This window comes from Haliotis rufescens, unplaced genomic scaffold (assembly GCF_023055435.1).
Source record: "Haliotis rufescens isolate VD_foot unplaced genomic scaffold, xgHalRufe1.0.p SCAF_120, whole genome shotgun sequence".
Lineage (NCBI taxonomy): Eukaryota > Metazoa > Mollusca > Gastropoda > Lepetellida > Haliotidae > Haliotis > Haliotis rufescens.
Window position 1 is genome coordinate 684,559 of NW_025963803.1, and position 22,475 is coordinate 707,033.

Sequence of the window (22,475 nt, forward strand, 5' to 3'; positions counted from 1 at the left end):
CAAACTACTCCCATAACTCGAAAATATACAACATATTTTCTGCTCTTTGTAATTGGATGAAAGTAAAAGTCCAAAACTTTGGCATATATCTTAATCTATGCATGTGATTCAGCATTCACAATGGATGCCTGCCCTCTATCCTGTGACCAGTGGTTTTCTAGGGGGCCAGTAATCTTTCGAAACCCTCTATCCCCCATGTCTACCGCAACTTTTCAAAACTTTAAAGCTTGAACAATTTGATTGGAAGAATGAGCCTAACGAATCTCGCTAAATGCTATTTTCTCTATTGGCTAGGTAAAAACAGTTTAGGCCTTGTCTAAATATGCCCTAATCAGAACAGTGTAGTAGTACATAGAAAAATAATTGGTTTTGTAGATATCCTACTGCACTAAAAACAGTATTAAGAAATTCAATTTTCAGTTTGTACTCCTGAAATGAGGACCAGTTATCTTTGCTGTGGAATAGTGTTTGTGAAAGATAACTAGCCCCTCAAGCCAGTTGTAATTTTGACAGGTGTGTTGCAGTATCTGAACACTTACCTTCTTATATGTGACGATGCCATCCTCGTCCACTCTTCTGTGTCCGATCTTCTTTTCTTTCTCACGGACAGACACGGACATCGGTGTCCGCGGACCCATCCCTGTGCCCACTGCATTTGTCTATCAACAAACCATGACATACCATCATCCAGGGTTAGAAACTAACATTGATGTTCACTTGCCTGAAAACATTACCTGCAATAGTTTGAGGTGTCATTGATTGGAAATGAAAGCATTGATATATCGACTCAAAAGTATCATGATATATGCAGAATCTCACCTAAGTGCAGAGCTCCAGATAAGCTGCGTATCTGCGTGAAATACGCATCAGAAATGCAGAAATACACAGTAAAATATAATCAAAGCCTATCAAATACGCAACGAACATTACAGATACGCTACAAAAATAAAACTTGTGCGTATCATCAAAATATTGCGAAGTAACCTGAGTATTCGATTAGCAAATCAGCAACTTATTTTGAAATAATAAACGGGCATTCCGTCAACCTTGCCAAACTCCACGATGACAGTTACATCATTATCATTTGCCATCACACTTTCTTGTGGAAGTATCGTGGTATTTTTGAGTCCTATAAAGCTCTCGAACCCACACGACACCAGTTTGCAGGGACTAGATGAATAGTGTTTCTAAATATTTAACTTAAATACCCACATGTGTAAAAACTAGTGGGTAACAGAAATTTGAATACGCAGATAGAATTACTGATACCCAATGATTTTAAAATGCATGGGTAAAATACCCACAACACCAGAAGCTTATCTGGAGCTCTGCCTAAGTGTCTTTTGATATGAAATATATCTACACGAAGCAAGCCTTGGAGTCTCAAACTTTTACGAGTGTTGATATATTTGATATCAAAAGACACAAGGGTGAGATTCTATTTATCATCCAACATCATTCTTCCAACTTTTTCCATCAGCTTCAGTGGCAGAGCCATTACTGATGTCATCTGATTGTGACGTCATGGTAACCAATGACATCACACTGGTCTGCAAAGCAGCCATATCTACAATGTAGATTTTTGATCACATGGTTACAATATGACTGAGGATCTGCAGTCAGCAGGTCAGGTTACTGTGCATGACTATAAAGTGCTATTGACCCAGGTCACCGCAAAATATAACCACTCACAGTCACCTGACTGTCGATTTCGACCTGCTTTGTAACCACGTGATCAAAATCAATTATGATGATTATCGCTAAGAAAACAGACATTTCTTGAAAAATGCAGTTAGCAATTTTTGTCATTACTGTAAGTAATATTCATTATCAGCAGAATGGCTTGTCTTCACTTAATACGTTTTAGCACACATGCAACTATGCAGCTTAGTAATCATTGCAGTATTTCGTGATTCTATTTCAAGTGGTTGGGACCAAAATACCCCCCTAGAGGCCTCGAAGTTGCGACTTCAGAGGTAGCCAAATGACTACCTTGAAAAATATCTTGTGGCGACTAAACTCCATTGTTCACATACATAGACACAAACAAATAATCTGATTGACGCCATTTTCTCAATCAGCAGTGTTTTCACGGTCGCAATTGAACGCATATACCGTTCTCATCGTCTGTTTCATTAACATTCCCATCGCTCAATGCAGCATTACGAGGGATTCAGTAACGTAAACTCTTAAAGCCTAGTGCTATGACTTGTACATATTAAAATAGTTATTTGATAAAAGATAATTTCAAATGTTTTTGGCTACCTAAAAATTTGGCTTGTCTTGTTGATTTTACCACTGGCTACCTGGACAAAAAAATACTGGCAGCCACATGGCTACTAGGTTAAAACTTAAACTTTGAGGCCTGCCCCTATCAACGATAAGGTTGTGTTGCTATACTTACATCTATTGGTGTAACTTTGGGCTTGGCGCTGTCTTTCGCTGAAACAGAAAAAGGAACACGTTGATAAGGGCTCGATTTAAGAAACTTGACTAAACTTGCACCAAACTGCACCAGACAAAACCAGGTTGCACATTTATCCCATAAATTTATCAAAGTCGAAACATAGATTTATAAACAGAGAACTTAGATAAAATCTTAGATCTCTGATGACTGTTTCAGGATTTTACAGAACAGTAAAGGGTTAGTCGGACATACATTTGTATTTGTTTACATGAACCTGATTCAGCTACAGAATCTGGCACCGATGCAAGTTGCAACTGAAAAGTGTTACCTTATATTTTTGTCTACATGCACCAAATGAACTGTTTGATGGGCATTGCTTAAAAGTTGACGGATGACAAGTCAAAGTAGACACACATTTTTAGGGGTGAAACGATACAGCAAGATCATGATACGATATGTATCACGATACAAAGGTAAAGGTAGGATATGTATCATGATACAAAGGTCACGGTACGATATGTATCACGATACAAAGGTCACGGTACGATATTATCACGATAAAAAGGTCACGGTACGATATGTATCACGATACAAAAGTCACGGTAGGATATGTATCACGATACCATATGTATCACGATACAAAGGTCATGGTATGATATGTATCATGATACAAAGGTCATGGTACGATATGTATCACGATACAAAGATCATGGTACGATATGTATCACTGTACAAAAATCACGGTATGATATGTGTCACAATACAAAGGTCACGATACAATATGTATCGCGATACAAAGTGAGTGAGTTGGGTTTAACGCCGCTTTTAACATTATTCCAGTTATATCACGGCGTGTCAGATTAATGTGGGAGGAAAGCCCCAAGTGATGCAGGTCTGAGACGTTAACTACCTCGGTGAAACCCACGAGCACGGGTATGGTGCTGACAAACCTAGAAACACAATTGGGGTGAACCGGGATTTGAACCAACCATTGGATTCTGGCGTGCCCTAGGGCGCCTTAGACGACTGGGCCACCCATGCCCCCTCACGATACAAAGATCACGGTACGATATGTATCACGATACAAAGGTCACGGTACGATATGTATCATGATGGAAAGGTCACAATACGATATGTATCACGATACAAAGATCAAGATATGATATGTATCACGATATGCATATTTATGCCAAACCGTGAGCAAGGTGAGGAAACATCATGACTAAAATATTTAAGGGCAGGTTCAAAAGGAAAAGCTGGCTGTTGGAGCATGTTTGTTGTGGCTATTTATTGGAAAGAACTTAATTACATCACATTTTGCGATATCTGAATGACAAACACGCTGGGAGGTCATTCAATGAGCAGTAGCACATTTTAGCTAGTGTTTGGTCTTGAACCAATACAGACAAAAATGTATCATGTATCATATCGGCACATGAAAACTCACGAAGCACAGATGTATCGTTGATGTCATTTAACTGTGGGTAGTGTTAAGATTATTTGCACGTTTCAACACTGATAAATTTATGCTTTTCTCTGGTGCAACTAGGTTTTCTCTGGTACAACCTGGTTTTCTCTGGGGCAACCTGGTTTTCTCTGGTGCAACTAGGTTTTAATGGCAACATGGTGCAAGACCGCCATCATATAGCTGGAAAATTGCCGAGTTTGGTGTGAAACGATAAACAAACAAACCAAATTTAAAGTAACGATCTTCATGGCATTTTGTATGACAATGAGCATGATCAGTCAGTGTCCTAGAAAAAGAACCGATCTGACATTGTGGGGGCCCCGTGGTCCTCGAGTTGAGCTCCTTTAGAATCTAAGGACATAACAAATCTTATACTCTTCACATGAAGATTCTGACAAGGACTTCCAAGGTTAATTTCAACCCATTACATTTTTCAGTAATGCGTCAAATAATTTGAACTAAAAAAAGACTGTTTGCAGTGTTACAAACACCTTGGTATTTTAATCAAAGGATCCTTCTTGTTTGGAAACATTGGCATCATTGCAAGGACTCATGGAGAGATATTTCTCAAATAATGTTTTCCTACTCTTCTACGCAGTAGTATTCATAAAATCAAGGCAATTGAGGTCACGGATATGTGTGTATAGGTATATGTGGGCAGATGTGACAAATCAATGATGTGCACTGAATGGCCTGTTAACATCTGTCACTGCAGATATGCAGCTACCAACATCACTTTAAGCATGTGAAGACAGGCAATGATGGCGATTTACCTCATTTAGACTTTATGAAGTTTGGTTGAAATAACTGCCTGCCTGCCTGCCCGTGGCTAGTAACTTTGCTGTTGGGCTGCATGGTGTTTTCCTCCACCTGCCCGACTGTCTGGCAGATAATTCTAAGACTACTTGTGTATCAATTTTAAAAATACACTTCTTCTAGATTCTCAAATGATTGTTTGCATTATTTCAACTGAATCAAGACGTGATTTATAGCTCAGTTTTTGCGATTTTTCAATATTTACAATGCCTGAATGGGGGCAGGAAACTTTGAAGAATGTCAGGCAACACTTATGGGTCACCTGTCCGACTGTCTTGTTGGGATCTAAAATTATTTCAAACACTGGTTTGGCTACATGTAACATTTCAAGTTAAAACAGGTCAGAATATAAAGAATACTATCAGGGATTTATTTATCTGGGATTCCAAAATAAGGGCCCGTGGCCAGCAAATTGGGAAAAAAGTTATTTTGATTCAAATTTGGGATGTTTTTCAAAGTTATTATTTACCCTAATTTAAAGGTATTTTCAACAGTGTATTTTAACACTGTATTCAAGGCAATAATGTGAAACTGAGCATTAAAGATTAAAGCAACTTTACAAGTCACCTCTACAAAACAACATTAGTTCTGACTATAATAGCATGAATTAGGATATTTTTAACTCATACTGAGGAACTAATACTAACATCAGCTGAATATCGGTTTCTGAGGAGGTCAAGACAAATCCCAGTCCTTGTCATCTTGTTTCTTTGTAAAAGATGTTTATATCCCAAATTCCCATATTCTATGGGCACAAATTATTTTTTATTTTTGGGATGAGAATGGTGAGTATGCAAAATATTCTTCAAAATGTAAAAATATACATGCAAAAAAAACACCTTTACAATAATAACATGCTTTGATCATGTTGATTAAATGACTGAAAATATTATTTTGAATATTTTTTTTATCATAACATATTTCTCAAACAGGTATATAAGAATCGACTTTAATGCAGCATGAGTTCACTGGGGTGAACTCTACATGTGCAAATGGACTTGCTCAAAGTGAAACTCAATTCTTATTAAAGTAATCTCAACAGATGAATATACACACAGTTTGATTTGGTACATGTGTCAGTTGACAGCCATACAACGACTAGCTCTTTGACACAAAACTTAGTTCCTCAAAACGAGCTTAACCTACTGGACCAAACAGAATTTTACTGGACTTGGGCTTCATACAAGTGGCTAAAGTTGCCGACTGGCAATTTAGTGCAACTTGGTAAACCTACTCACTCAAACCCAACAAGTCTGCAGCTCAATTTGGATGAGCAGTCCATGTAAAATAGATAGATTATAAGAGAAATCAACCAGTCCCTGAAGATTTTTACTAGTCTCTGACCAACAGACTACTGTCTGTGTCTATCCCTGACCCATGAAGATCCGGGATAGAATAGGTCTCCCATGTTTCGCATAAAAGGTGACAATGCTTGTCATAAGAGGCAACTAACGGGATCGGGTGGTCAGGCTCGCTGACTTGGTTGATGTATGTCATCGTATCCCAATTGCGTGGATCGATGCTCATGATGTCAATCCAGTGATTGACTGGTCCAGACTCGATCATTTACAGACCGCCGTCATATAGCTGGAATATTGCTGAGTGTGGCGTAAAACAACAAACCAACCAACTATCACTGGCAAGCAAGCTAATGCTTACTTCTATCTGTGTACATAAGCATGATAAGTATTGTGTTATATTTGTTTTAACAACCCGCCAAGCACTCTGATTTTGTACTTCATCTTCTTATGGTAATGTGGCAACAATTTTTTGTTGGAAATATGAATCGAGAATATGATTAATCACTTCTCTTTTAGACTGACCTTATCTATGAGAAATATGGACACACCTCTTCCTGTGCAGTTGTGTCAATACACCGCTCCAATGCTGTTTAATCAAGCCCAGCTACACAAGCAGCCCAAATGTATTAATCACAGTAGCATTCACATAGGAATTATAATCTCCAGCAGGTTGGATCTGCTCCTGCAGCTTACACTCAATAGGTGTCAAGAGTTTTAAATTAGCTCTCCTACAAATGAACTTCTGCCTGAACTCATCAATTAAAAATGTTCAGAAAGAAAGAGTTTAACTAATTTTAACCTCTATATTTCATTATTTGTGCATGGGGTTTAATGTCATGATTATGATTATTGTACTCAGAGCGATGTGCATGCACGTGTGTGTCAGCTTGCACTAGGTACTGGCAGCAGACCGGCAAACTAAGTGGAATCCATAGAAATTCTCAAAAATGATCCGTTTTCACTTGCTCATAGCTTTCTTATTTATGGATTAATAAAAATTAAAAAAATACTACAATAAAGATTGTCCTTTTTCCTTTCATGTGTTATGTGTTATTTTTACCTACCTGCACTAGTAAAGACTAATGCCTGTCTTTTAGTTCCGGTCCTTGCAGTTTAACATGGATACCCCACTTAGACAAAGTGTACTGACTGAGCCGACCAGACCTTGTTTTATCCCTTTAAAGCCGGGCCAAAGACCATCTTTAAACATCTTTTGCTGAGACGTGGACAGCGATCTAGGGTGGATTCATCATTTTTAAAAGGGAGGGATCCAATAATCCTCTCTCAGATAATTTTACTGCCTACAACAAACTACATTCAGTTTGGGGGTAAAGTTGGGTTGAACACCACTTTTAACAGTATTCCAGTTTTATCACTGTGTGTCAGCTTAATGTGGGAGGAAAGCCCGAAGTGATGCAGGTCTCAGACGTTTACCACTTCGGTGAAACCCACGAGCACGGGTATGGTGATGACAAACCTAGAAACATAATCGGGGTGAACCTGGAGGCGAATCGCGGCGCCTTAGACGACTGGACCACCCGTGCCCCCAAATTCAAATACCATGGCAGCAAATGTCTACCTGCACAAGGACAGACAGACAGGTAGAGAGAGGTGAGAGAGAGAGAAACAATACACCAAGACTCCTATACACCATGTTATATTGTCGATATATGGCCTCGATACTCGCTGACATGGTTGATGCATGTCATCGTATCCCCCCCACCCCCCAAAGCGTACATCTTTCTCATGATGACAAACACTGGATTGACTGGTCCAGACTCGATTATTTACAGATTGCCATCATATTATATCTGGAATAATGCTGAGTCAGCATTACAACAAACAAAGTTTGATACGATGTACACTATTCTTACAGATATACTTATTACTCACAGCAACACATGATCATACAAAATATGTAGTTTGTATTTACTTAAACTCGAGTTTGAAAAGCCAACCTTTGTCATGTTTGTCCTACGTGCTGGATGTTTTTTTAACAATATACAGTCTATTGCCATTTTTTCACCGAACTCGTCTAACCTTTGTGTTGTATCGGGACCAGTATATATATCAAGATATGTATCAAATCATGAGTGGTATTGTATCGTGGCCTGACGTTTCATCACACCCCTAGATAGTGTAAAAAATCATTCCATCGAGACGTCTTTTCAATAATAAGATCGATCCTCACCATGATCATGACTGATGTTCGACAGTATCTATTTTTGTCATAGAATCATATAACCATGATAATATAGTGACAAATAACGATAAACAAAGAAAATACTGATCTTCGACGGAAGTCTAAGGACCAAACATCAATCAGTGAGTGAGATGGGTTTAGCGTCGCTTTTAACAGTATTCCAGTTATATCACGGTGTGTCAGCTTAATGTGTGAGGAAAGCCCGAAGTGATGCAGGTCTCAGACGTTAACCACTTCGGTGAAACACACGAGCACAGGTATGGTGCTGACAAACCTTGAAACATAATTGGGGCGAACCGCGATTCGAACCCACAATCATAGGTTTCTTGCGTGCCCAAGGGACGCAACTCTGCACAGCAAATCACGGAAAAATTTGAAGCATCATACTGCATATTTCATGTTTACCATGTGTTCACAGTGTTTGTTTACAGTGTTTGAAATTTAGCAGAAAACATTATGGTGTTCTCCAGTCCCTACTGTATTCTACGTTCGTGGAATAGTTTGCAAAAATGTCCACTCAGTGCAGCAATGTACCAATCTTGCAGGTTATCACTTTTTGATAAACATTTTGAAAGCTACAGTAGAACATGGATGTAGGAACTACAAGGGACCAGAGAAATCAGTTCATTATATCCGTTGTTCGTTATACACGTTTTCGCTCGGAAATGTCCGCCATCTTGGATAAGACAAAACACAATACACGTAATGGCAGTGTTACACTTGAAATCTTCATGGCCCAATTTCACTGCAAGTTCGTCAGCTTGGTCTGCAGTAACGGACCCCTAAGCGGAATGTTTCCGCTTCTCACAGCTTGAAACCACTTGAAGAGGGCGTCCTCTACGTCTTGGTGATTGGCAGCTCGTAACCTCCTCCGGGCGGGGCCAAAGTCAGTCGAGTCGCAGGATTCAAGAATGGTATCTCTCTTCTTCATAATGGTACTTAATGTTGATTTTGGAATGTCAAATTCCATTGCAATGTGTTTCTTGGTTTTTAGGCCAGCATCAACAGCATTAATAATTCTCAATTTCGTGTCTAAACTGATAGCTTTCCTCCTACTATTGCCTTCCATGATAGCATATGCAATTGAACTGACACTTGGACACAATCTCGTAAAATTTATATGTTTAATGTTTGTTTTACAGACAAGATTACATGTACAGGTAAGATTAACACAATGCAAATTTGACAAGGTTGATCCATCACCGCTGATTGTATTGATTCACCGCCATTGTGTTGATTCGCCGCTGATTGCGTACAGCTAATTGTCAGTGACACTTGACACTGAGAGAGATTCCTCAGTTCGCTATACACGTCACTAATTAGTGATAGATGGGTGATCAGATATCAGTTCGCTGTATCCGTTAGTTCCTTGTAGAGAGTTCGTTATATACGTAAATTTTATGATATTATATAGGTGATAAATTGGGGATTTTTTAACAGTTCGTTGTATCCCTTTGTTCGTTATATCCGTGTTCTACTGTATTTATAAATGTGTAAATGTTGCATAGGTTTACTGAAACGAAAAGTCATTTTTTAATTGTGTATTATATCAATTAAACCATCCCAAATAAATATTTGATGTGTCTGTTATAAGGAAAAGATAAAAAATAATTTACGAATAATCTTTTAAACATCTTACCTTTTGAAATATGGTTAAATGAAATCAAAATCCTGATTTCATTTTGAAGCAAAGTTGATGTTTGTATTATTTCTTACCGAAAGTGCATATGTGTATATGATCGCCAGATTCATTTCAATAAGCTATACTAGCCATGGACAAGTTGGTTTTTTTAAAAAATGCCTGCCACAAGTTAAACATTGTTAAGGTGCAAAGTTTGGAAATTCTCGAAAACAAAGCTTAAAAGTGTTAAGAATTGTGTGCAGTGCTATGAGTATTGCTAAGAATTGGTCGCAGAAAAAAACAAACTACAGCGCAGTTTATATTTCATGATATTTTTGGGCTGCAGAATACAGTGGGGACTGTTCTCATAAGCCGTATCCTAAAAACATAAGTAGTAAGCGGGTCCCTACAGACTAAAATTAGCGGTATCATTGATTGGAAATTGTACTATTGATATATCTATGCAAAAGTGTCACAACAGATCGATATATAAATTAATCACATTAGCATGATTAGTTTAAGATTATTTTTATTCTGGATGTGTACAGATACAAATTACCTATATAGAACTATTAATTGATTTAATTCTAGTTATAAACTAGGCTGATCCAAAAAATATCTAAAATTGAATTTCTGCCTTTTTCATTGTCCATCTTAACAATGGTAATGTCAAATTATATAAATCTTTCTGTGGCAGTGTATTAATTTAGTATTGATCTAAATAAATTTGTATCGATGCACATTGACATTAAAACTTTACTAATACATGGATTTTGCAATTTCGATTACATCCCCAATATACCGCAGTAGCAACTGTGAAGATGGCAAGAATTTAGAAACCTGCTTTTTTAACCCTGGGTGTACTAAGCCACTTTGTCAGAAAATCGGATTTGATTGTACGTTATTCCAATGAAGAAGACCTGGAAGAGCCGATGAGGGGACCACAGCCATCATGATGATCCCTTCAGTTGATCTCCTAGGGCAAGGAACTAGTTTACAGAATGCATCACACAAAAACATCCAATTAGCTCAGAAGTCAACAAACATGTCTGAAATGGTGCTTGGGCCTTATCAATGATTCAAGGGTTTTCACCAGGAAATCAAATCACTGCAAAATGTACTGCTTTGTTGTCATGGCAACAAAATTCGATGAATGTGAGTCAAATGACCCACATGTAAAACCAAAACTTTGGATTTTTATGATAAATTTACGAGAATACTTCAAATTAAGTTAAGGGTCAAGTGGGCCATTATCTTGGGAAATAATTTTCAAGGTATCCAGTATAGAAATTATATAACCAGGTATCAGAAATATAGAAATGATTAGCTTGATATCAGGTATGTAGGAAATGATTGTCCAGGTGTCAGGTATGTAGAACATGATTGTCCAAGTGTCAGGTATGTAGGACATGATTGTACAGGTGTCAGGTATGTAGGACATGATTATCCAGGTGTCAGGTATGTAGGACATGATTGTCCAGGTGTCAGGTATGTTGGACATGATTGTCCAGGTGTCAGGTATGTAGGACATGATTGTCCAGGTGTCAGGTATGTAGGACATGATTGTACAGGTGTCAGGTATGTAGGACATGATTGTCCAGGTGTCAGGTATGTAGGACATGATTGTACAGGTGTCAGGTATGTAGGACATGATTGTACAGGTGTCAGGTATGTAGGACATGATTGTAAAGGTGTCAGGTATGTAGGACATGATTGTCCAGGTGTCAGGTATGTAGGAAATGATTGTACAGGTGTCAGGTATGTAGGACATGATTGTCCAGGTGTCAGGTATGTAGGACATGATTGTAAAGGTGTCAGGTATGTAGGACATGATAGTCCAGGTGTCAGGTATGTAGGACATGATTGTCCAGGTGTCATGTATGTAGGACATGATTGTCCAGGTGTCAGGTATGTAGGGCATGATTGTACAGGTGTCAGGTATGTAGGACATGATTGTATAGGTGTCAGGTATGTAGGACATGATTGTCCAGGTGTCAGGTATGTAGGACATGATTATACAGGTGTCAGATATGTAGGACATGATTGTACAGGTGTCAGGTATGTAGGACATGATTGTACAGGTGTCAGGTATGTAGGACATGATTGTCCAGGTGTCAAGTATGTAGGACATGATTGTACAGGTGTCAGGTATGTAGGACATGATTGTACAGGTGTCAAGTATGAAGGACATGATTGTACAGGTGTCAGGTATGTAGGACATGATTGTACAGGTGTCAGGTGTGTAGGACATGATTGTCCAGGTGTCAGGTATGTAGGACATGATTGGCTAGGTGTCAGGTATGTAGGACATGATTGTCCAGGTGTCAGGTATGTAGGACATGATTGTACAGGTGTCATGTATGTAGGACATGATTGTACAGGTGTCAGGTATGTAGGACATGATTGTACAGGTGTCAGGTATGTAGGACATGATTGTCCAGGTGTCAGGTATGTAGGACATGATTGTTCAGGTATCAGGTAGGTATGCATATATCATTCTGGAATTGTGACATAAGAATTCTCTGGATAATCGAGGAGTGAGTACTGTTTTATGCCGCTTTTAACAAGATTTAAGCAATATCATGACTGGGGACACCAGAAATTGGCTTCACACATTACACCCATGAGGGTGGGGAAAAGATCAATGTGCACGATAAAGTACACCGGTGCCCTTGCCATAACCTGCAACAACATGAACAAGGTGATGCTCTTTGTCAGTATTTATTATTGAAACAGATGTTTTAGTTTGTTTAGCATATTTAACAGCCTCAAAGAGAGTGTTTGAGCATGTTGAGAACATGGACAGATCAAAGTTTGTCACAATATGACACCTAGGTGAACTGTGACAGTGTAACCCATGGTAACCTAAGATGACATACATATTGCAGTGAGGTTAGCGCAGACTGCAGGTGCACTTTAAGAGCACCTGCCAGAAATCTTTGTCCGAATGCTATTTTAACATCTCTCGTCAGCAGCTTACATGTTTACACCATATATATATATATTAACATATTGTGCCCACAACGCTGTGCTACTTAAACCACTAGTCTGAAGCCCAAGTTTAGTCAAATTACTTTTGGTCAAGAGTGTCTAGTAAGGCCACATATCAATAATCAGTTTCTAAACAAATAGGGTCTTGGCATCCTGGGGTTTGGTGCTATCAGTATCAGGGATTTATCTGGGATTCCCCAAAAATGCCATTGGCATGCAATTTTTAATTTTTTGAGGATTTTGGCAAAGTTTTAACTTCAGGGGTACTCTAACATCTCAGTCTGACAGCGGTACTCGGTAGACACTAACAGTTTCAGTCCATTAGTCCTTATTTTGATAACATACAGCAAAACCCTTAAAAATGGCAAATTTCTACTAGTCCTTATGATACCTTGACTATTGGGCAGTTTGGCAAGGACTACAGGAAGAGGGCAATTTTCTAACACTGATTCATGCATGAATGCAGACACTCTGGGGATAGTGACAAAGGCTACGTTGCAACCTGAGAATAAAAAGAAAAATACTTTTGGGTCGTGGGCTCCAGATCGACCAGGAAACACAGTTATGTTGTCATGGCCTTTGAGTGAAATAATATGCCATATATTCAACGAGTAATAAACACTCGGGTTCAGACAAACAATTCAGTGATTGATATTACGAGTGATGATTGACACAGGGTTAGAAACTAACACTTTTTGTCCACTAGTCCTTATAATGATAACATATAGCAAAACCCTTAAAATGGACCAATTTCTACTAGTCCTTAGGATACCTTTACTATTGGGCAGTTTGGTAAGGACTACAGGACTAGTGCCAATTTCTAACGCTGTTGACACCACCAGGGAATGTTCACAGCGACACGCCACCAACCAAGGCTGGCCATCCAATTCATTCAGTCGCCTGTTACATCCATGATGGGTGAGGTGAGGTGAAATTGGGTTTAACGTCGCGTCCAAGATTATTGCACTTATATAGCGACGTGCATGCACGTGTATGTGTGTGTGTGCCTGCTTGTACTAGTCCGGACTGATGCCGATTTATAGTGCTAGCTCACTGAGATACCATGCCGCAGTTTAACATGAATACCCCACTCAGACACAGTATACTGACTCCGAGCCGACCAGTCCTTGTTTTAGCCCCTTAATGCCGAGCGCCAGACAGTGTAACAACAAGTACAATCTTTTAACGTCTTTTAGTATGACGCGGCCCGGGATCGAACCCTGGACCTTCCGCTCTCCGGGCGGACGCTCTACCACAAGACCACGGAGGACATCCATGATGGGTTGCCAGGGACCTATTGTAACCCAGGGCCCCTACTTTTCTGTATCACAGTGCATAATTTGCACTGCATTGATTTCTTCAGGTTTGATATGGCTGGGCCAGCAAGACAGGGTACAATTACATTCTGTTTTACCACCTGCACCAGGTGCAACCAAGTAAATTAATCAAGTTGCACCACCAAAATATTGGCTGCACCATTTTATCATCAATTGAAAGACTATTTTCAGTTATTTTGAATATTAAACAAATTCAAAAAGAAAAAAAACTTGAGCATGTTGAGGATGTGTTCCAGTTTTTGTTATTTTGGGGAAATCTGTATATCAGTATATAGCTTTTTACATTTTGATATCCAGTAAACAACCTTAAACATAAGTTTCAAAGTGTCTGTTTGTTGTGATAGTAACCGCACGAGTGACTGTTCTAGTGGTAATTGTGAAGAATTAGTTCTGCAAGTTCAATGCAGTCAGACCTCATGTGTACTTCACTATTTTCATGAAGATTTGAAGTCAGCATGGTCAGTTCTAAAAGAATTCAGTTTTCCACTTTTATGAAACATAAATGTTACCCACGCTGGGTGCAAGCTGGCCATAAAAGTGACCTGCACTGGTGCAGCTTGGATATAGGAAGAGGCAAGAGGATGTTGCTGTGAACCAGTTTGTGGTCGGTTAACGTGCACGGCTGGTTAAATTTGGCAGCGACCCAAGCATGCCAAGTACTACAGCTGATCCCTTGGTCTGATATCAATGGTATTATACAATCTTACCTGGCTTTTGTTTCAGGACAATAAGTAAGGTAACACTAGCTGAGTAGTTATCAGGCCCAGTTATTTCACAATTATGTCAACATTACTACCGTATTCGACGTAATAAGCGCCCTGCCCACGACGATATTTGCTAATATATTGGCTAGTGAACAATCTCAATTAGCACCCCTTCCGATTGATCAATGTACACAAGACTTATTTATTCATGTATAATACGCACTCGTGTGTTATATGCACCCTTAATTATGGGACATTAAATCCTGGAAAAATATATCTGTCGTATATAAACATTTCAGGCTGTCAGCATAAACCACGAAATTTACGATCTTGCAACTCTGTTTTTTTTCACCAAAATAATATTCTAATAAGAGCCCCCTATTTCTAATTTTGAGAGCGCCCTGGGCACTTATTACGTCGAATACAGTATTTGAAATGGGATACAGAATTAAAACATGAACCAACACACGAATAGGCATATCGTATTGTCAGGATTAAATCCACAATGTATTGATACAGTCAAGTCTTGTTAATCCGACATCGTTGGTTGCACATGATTGTGTTGGATTAACGAGTATGTCGGATAAACGAAATTAAGTGATTTGTGATCGAAAATCGGACGTCTTCACGAAAGATGATAACCGTGTGTACCTTGTAATAAAATCATTAAAAACGAAATATTAATATTGTTATGTTGTTTATTCATTCATTCCTTATTTTATAATTAATGACTTTGCAAAAATAATAATAATTTTCCCATTTATACATAACAATAGAGACATTACTCACTGAATTTATCACATGATCAACGACACACGTTTCCTCGTGTAAATGCAAGTGCTACTGTCTTTCTTGTTTACATACCAGTCGACCATGGTGAGTCGACTATGTTTTATATACCTGTTCGTATTTTAAACTGGCTTCATGCACATTTATCTGGCTTCAATTTGTAAACTACATTTGTATAGCTTTGTACATACAGGTTTGAATAGCTTTTCCTGTTAATTGTTAAGTTAATCTCTGCAGCCAGTGCGTGTCAAAACACGGGGTTGTGTACTCGCGGTCAGATGACCACGGAGTACGCTGATCACTGTGTCGGATTAACGAGACTGATTAATTAGTGATTTCGGCAATTCGTTGCAAATTAGGTGTGTCGGAGTCGGAGTGCGAGAATGTCGGATTAACGGGGCTAAATAGCACTGAATCAATCGGTTCCCATCATTTGTGTCGGATAAAGCCGAGTGTCGGATTAACGAGACTTGACTGTACATCAATGGCAAGTGACATTCAAGTAGGCATTAACAATAAACTTAAAGTTTCTTTGATATTATGTAAAGATTGTTAGTTGTTTAACGCCGCACTCGCCAATATTCCAGCTATATGATGACGGTCTGTAAATAAATGAGTCTGGACCACACAATACAGTGATTGACATCATGAGCATTGATCTACGCAATTGGGATACGATGACATGCATCAACAAAGTCAACGAGTCTGACCCTCTGATCCTGTTAGTCGCCCTTTACGACAAGCATAGGTTGCCGAAGACCGATTCTAACAAGGACCTTCATGGGTATATGACAGTCAGTGATTATCCAGCTTCATCACTGCGGCCTCTTAACAACCAAATTGGAGTCTGACAAACCAGTGGTTGAAGTGATGAACAGTGCTTGCATTGGGATCTATGGAAATGGGGTCCTACTGGACACAGTAGCTGCTAGCTCTGAAGATGTGAAGCGTCCTACAAGGTTTGGGGGCATACCGTCCCAAGAAGGCTCAGTTATAAACGAACAAGTCCTTTGAATTTTGCTTATGTTCTTGGAACTGTATTGAATTTTCTGTTATATTTTATGTTCTACCAGTTGGAGATATCATTATTTAGCTGTACATACATTGTATGTCATTATCATGTATACAACTGAAACAACAATTACCGTATTCGACGTAATAAGCGCCCAGGGCGCTCTCAAAATTAGAAATATAGGGCTCTTATTAGAATATTATTTTGGTGAAAAAAACAGAGTTGAAAGATAAATTTTGTGGTTCGCTGACAGCCTGAAATATTTATATGCGACAGATATATTATTCCAGAATTTAATTGCCCATAATTGAGGGTGCATATTACACACGAGTGCGTATTATACACGAATAAATAGGTCTTGTGTACATTGATCAATCGGTAGTGGTGCTAATTTGGATTGTTCACTAGCCAATATATTAGCAAATATCGCCAGGGGCGCTTATTACGTCGAATAAGGTAATTGTATTATTAAACAGTTACAGTTGGCTCCAGCGATCTACTGGTGCTTTCGTCTTTAAAACTTGTATACTTCATTCTGAAATTGCTTTATCTTTTAAATCCACCAACTTAATACGATTTCTTCCAAAATACACATGAAAACACCTTCCTGAGCATGTTAACTGGTAAATTCCTTCGAAATTACTGTAACTTCCTATATTTGGTGTTTAATCTCATTCTTCCCGTTCAAACGTTTGGCATCATGACACCATTCATGCCGGATTCAAATCATTATTAAATATATATTCCGATATTCTAGCTGCATCCACCATGTCCATATCATGAGTATGTAAGTATAAAATATTTTTAACCCCTCAAAGATTTATCTTCATCATAATACATTTCTCAATGACAGGTACATCGTCATGGTCATGAACATGATGAATATGGTTTTAAAATTAGGTATGATCATATTTCACTTCCTGAGGAAAAACCTGCCAAGTCCGTAAACAACCAATGGGATCATTTGAGAACCAAGAAGCAAGTCTTTCCTAATAATTTTAAAGTAAACAAAGTTCCTTGAAATATTCTTGTGTGTGTATTATTGTGTCATATCTAACTATGCCATGCACTCATAGATTGGTGCATCATTAGTCATACCATTCCCACTACTGATAAAACAAACATTTCTCTTCTCTGCAAAAGATGTTATTCATCTTAAACATGTCTTATAAGTACAATTCCATGAATCCAAACTGGACATTCACACAGGGATTTTAGATCCTTTTTATGTATTATGGGCCTAATCACAGAAATTCTTGACAAACACATAAAATTCTGTCACTTCTGCCCTGATATTATTGTGTATCATCTACAATTCTATTGTCCATAAAGGAATGTGGTAATTTTACAAGTAAGAGGCACGACAGACTCCTTCACTTTTATTTTAGATTGTGCAAAGTAATAAAATGTATTTATAAACACCTTTGAACATGAAATTGACATGTGGAATCTAGCATGTGAAATCGTGATTGCTGGTATGTTGTAATGTCTGCTAAACACACATTGAGACATTTCTTTTAACGCCACGAAACATTTCTGAGAATGTAGAGAATTCTTGGCATTAGCCTTCTGGCAAGATCTGAACATGCGACTATCATTCCATCATTAGATCCATGGTTCACAATCAATACGATGACATTGACAATGAATATTCTTGCGACACACCTACTAAAAACTTTGCATCCGGAGTACTTATTACTCCCGTAAAAAGATATAAACTTCAGTTGACATCATCTCCATGCATGTTAGTATCTTACCAGGCCCTGTGGTGGTTGTTTCACTCATTTCTTGTCGTTCACTACGAGCGAAATTGGTTTCAGAATGGCTAACTTCAGCAGCAGTCGCCATTTTCTTGGTCCGATCATCACAGTCAGTCCGCCCAAAATGGGCGTCACTGTTCTTAGTCTTGCATCACAGACAATTGATGAAATATTTCAGCTACGAAGACATCTACCGAGTACTTCCGATATCCCAATTAACAACAATTATGAGTAATTAGCAATCAATTCGGTGCCTTTTTTCGTGTTGTACGACAGTCTTAGCAGACACGGGGCATTGCGCATGCGTTGAAGCATATGCTATTACAAACACAACTCATTACATGTGTTGGCAACGACTCGTCTGCTAGTGGTGATTCATCCGATCATCCGACATCGAATGTAGAATGACAAATAGTTTTCAATTCATTCAACAATTAAAGTTTAACCATGATGTAATGCCAAAATATTATGTTTTATTATTCTATTCGGAATATGCAAAGCACATATGTGCGACTGATCAAAACAAACGTCTGAGAGACACAGCAATAAATATTCGGGGATCACGTGTGTGTGTGTGTGTGTGTGTGTGTGTGTGTGTGTGTGTGTGTGTGTGTGTGTGTGTGTGTGTGTGTGTGTGTTTTGTGTGTCTTGTGTGTGTGTGTCTTGTGTGTGTGTGTCTTGTGTGTGTGTGCCCGCCCCTATATAACACAGCACTCCGCCCCCATATGACACAGCAGTCTGCCCTATATACGATACAACAGTCCGCCCCTGTATGACACTACAGTCCTCCCCTGTATGACACAGCAGTCCGCCCCTAGATTACAAAGCAGTCCGCCCCTAAATAACACAGCAGTCCGCCCCTATATGACACAACAGTCCGCCCCGAAATAACACAACAGTCTGCCCTATATGACCCAGCAGTCCGCCCCTGTATGACACAACAGTCCGCCCCTATATGACACAGCCATCCGTCTCTATATGACACAGCCATCCGTCCCTATATGACACAACAGTCCGCCCCTAAATGACACAACAGTCCGCCCCTAAATGACACAACAGTCCGCCCCTATATGACACAACAGTCCGCCCCTATATGACACAACAGTCCGCCCCTATATGACCCAGCAGTCCGCCCCTGTATGACACAGTAGTCCGCCCTATATGACACAACAGTCAGCCCCTATATGACACAGCCATCCGTCTCTATATGCCACAGCCATCCGCCTCTATATGACACAGCCATCCGCCCCTATATGACACAGCCATCCGCACCTATATGACACAGCCATCCGCCCCTATATAACACAACAGTCCACCCCTATATGCCACAGCCATCCGCCCCTATATGACACTGCCATCCGCCCCTACTTGACACAGAAGTCCGCCCCAATATGACACAACAGTCCGCCCATATATAACACAGTAGTCCGCCCTATATAACACAGCCATCCGTCTCTATATGACACAACAGTCCGCCCCTGTATGTGACAACAGTCCGCCCATATATGACACAGTAGTCCGCCCCTATATGACACAACAGTCCGCCCCTATATGACACAGTAGTCCGCCCTATATGACACAACAGTCCGACCCTATATGACACAGTAGTCCGCCCTATGTGACACAACAGTCCGCCCATATATGACACAGTAGTCCACACCTATATGACACAACAGTCCGCCCCTATATGACACAGTAGTCCGCCCTATGTGACACAACAGTCCGCCCCTATATGACACAACAGTCCGCCCATATATAACACAGTAGTCCGCCCTATATAACACAGCAGTCCACACCTATATGACACAACAGTCCGCCCCTATATGACACAGGAGTCCGCCCTATGTGACACAAGAGTCCGCCCATATATGACACAGTAGTCCGCCCTATATGACACAACAGTCCGCCCCTATATGACACAACAGTCCGCCCATATATAACACAGTGGTCCGCCCTATATAACACAGCAGTCCACACCTATATGACACAACAGTCCGCCCCTATATGACACAGCCACCCGCCCCAAAAGGACACAACAGTCCGCCCCTATATGATACAACAGTCCGCCCTATATGACACAACAGTCCGCCCCTATATGACACAACAGTCCACACCTATATGACACAACAGTCCGCCCTATATAACACAGAAGTCCACACCTATATAACACAGAAGTCCACACCTATATAACACAGAAGTCCACACCTATATGACACAACAGTCCGCCCATATATGACACAGTAGTCCGCCCTATATAACACAGAAGTCCACACCTATATGACACAACAGTCCGCCCCTATATGACACAGGAGTCCGCCCTATGTGACAAAAGAGTCCGCCTATATATGACACAGTAGTCCGCCCTATATGACACAACAGTCCACACCTATATGACACAACAGCCCACACCTATATGACACAACAGTCCGCCCTATATAACACAGAAGTCCACACCTATATGACACAACAGCCCGCCCTATATGACACAACAGTCCACACCTATGTGACACAACAGTCCGCCCCAATATGACACAACAGTCCGCCCATACATAACACAGTAGTCCGCCCTATATAACACAGCCATCCGTCTCTATATGACACAACAGTCCGCCCCTGTATGTGACAACAGTCCGCCCATATATGACACAGTAGTCCACACCTATATGACACAACAGTCCGCCCATATATGACACAGTAGTCCACACCTATATGACACAACAGTCCGCCCTATATAACACAGAAGTCCACACCTATATGACACAACAGTCCGCCCATATATGACACAACAGTCCACACCTATATGACACAACAGTCCACACCTATATGACACAACAGTCCGCCCTATATAACACAGAAGTCCACACCTATATAACACAACAGTCCGCCCATATATGACACAACAGTCCACACCTATATGACACAACAGTCCACACCTATATGACACAACAGTCCGCCCTATATAACACAGAAGTCCACACCTATATAACACAGAAGTCCACACCTATATGACACAACAGTCCGCCCATATATGACACAGTAGTCCGCCCTATATAACACAGAAGTCCACACCTATATGACACAACAGTCCGCCCTATATAACACAGAAGTCCGCCCTATATAACACAGAAGTCCACACGTATATGACACAACAGTCCGCCCATATATAACACAGCAGTCCACACCTATATGACACAACAGTCCGCCCCTATATGACACAACAGTCCGCCCATATATGACACAACAGTCCGCCCATATATGACACAGTAGTCCGCCCATATATGACACAACAGTCCGCCCATATATGACACAGTAGTCCGCCCTATATAACACAGAAGTCCACACCTATATGACACAACAGTCCGCCCTATATAACACAGAAGTCCACACCTATATGACACAACAGTCCGCCCTATATGACACAACAGTCCACACCTATATGACACAACAGTCCGCCCATATATGACACAGTAGTCCGCCCTATATAACACAGAAGTCCACACCTATATGACACAACAGTCCGCCCATATATGACACAACAGTCCACACCTATATGACACAACAGTCCACACCTATATGACACAACAGTCCGCCCTATATAACACAGAAGTCCACACCTATATAACACAGAAGTCCACACCTATATGACACAACAGTCCGCCCATATATGACACAACAGTCCACACCTATATGACACAACAGTCCACACCTATATGACACAACAGTCCGCCCTATATAACACAGAAGTCCACACCTATATGACACAACAGTCCGCCCCTATATGACAGACAGTCTGAAATGTCCCTCCAGCGTACATCTTGATACACCTCAGGTCGTCTTTTGGTATGATGCGGCCAGGGTGAGTGAGTGAGTTGGGATTAACGTCGCTTTAAACAGTATTCCAGTTATATCACGGCGTGTCAGCTTAATGTGGGAGGAAAGCCCCAAGTGATGCAGGTCTTAGAAGTTTACCACTTCGGTGAAACCCACGAGCACGGGTATGGTACTGACAAATCTAGAAACATAATCGGGGCGAACCGGGATTCGAACCCATCATAGGTTTCTGGCG

The 22,475-nt window shown here is 40.1% G+C and overlaps 1 protein-coding gene across 11 annotated transcripts in view; it reads right to left on the reverse strand.

Moving 5' to 3' along the window:
- The window catches only part of LOC124115432 (phosphatidylinositol 4-phosphate 5-kinase type-1 alpha-like), a 68,034-nt gene extending 49,315 nt beyond the window's left edge, over window positions 1-18,719 (reverse strand). For all 11 annotated transcript variants that reach the window (XM_046476438.2, XM_046476435.2, XM_046476440.2 and 8 more), the window contains exons 1-3: window positions 18,407-18,719; window positions 2,405-2,442; window positions 540-659 (exon numbers count right to left, since the gene is read on the reverse strand). In XM_046476438.2, the coding sequence (XP_046332394.1) occupies window positions 540-659; window positions 2,405-2,442; window positions 18,407-18,497 (249 nt within the window). In that variant the 5' untranslated portion in view covers window positions 18,498-18,719. The remainder of the gene's footprint in view (window positions 1-539; window positions 660-2,404; window positions 2,443-18,406) is intronic.
- Window positions 18,720-22,475: the final 3,756 nt, after the last annotated feature.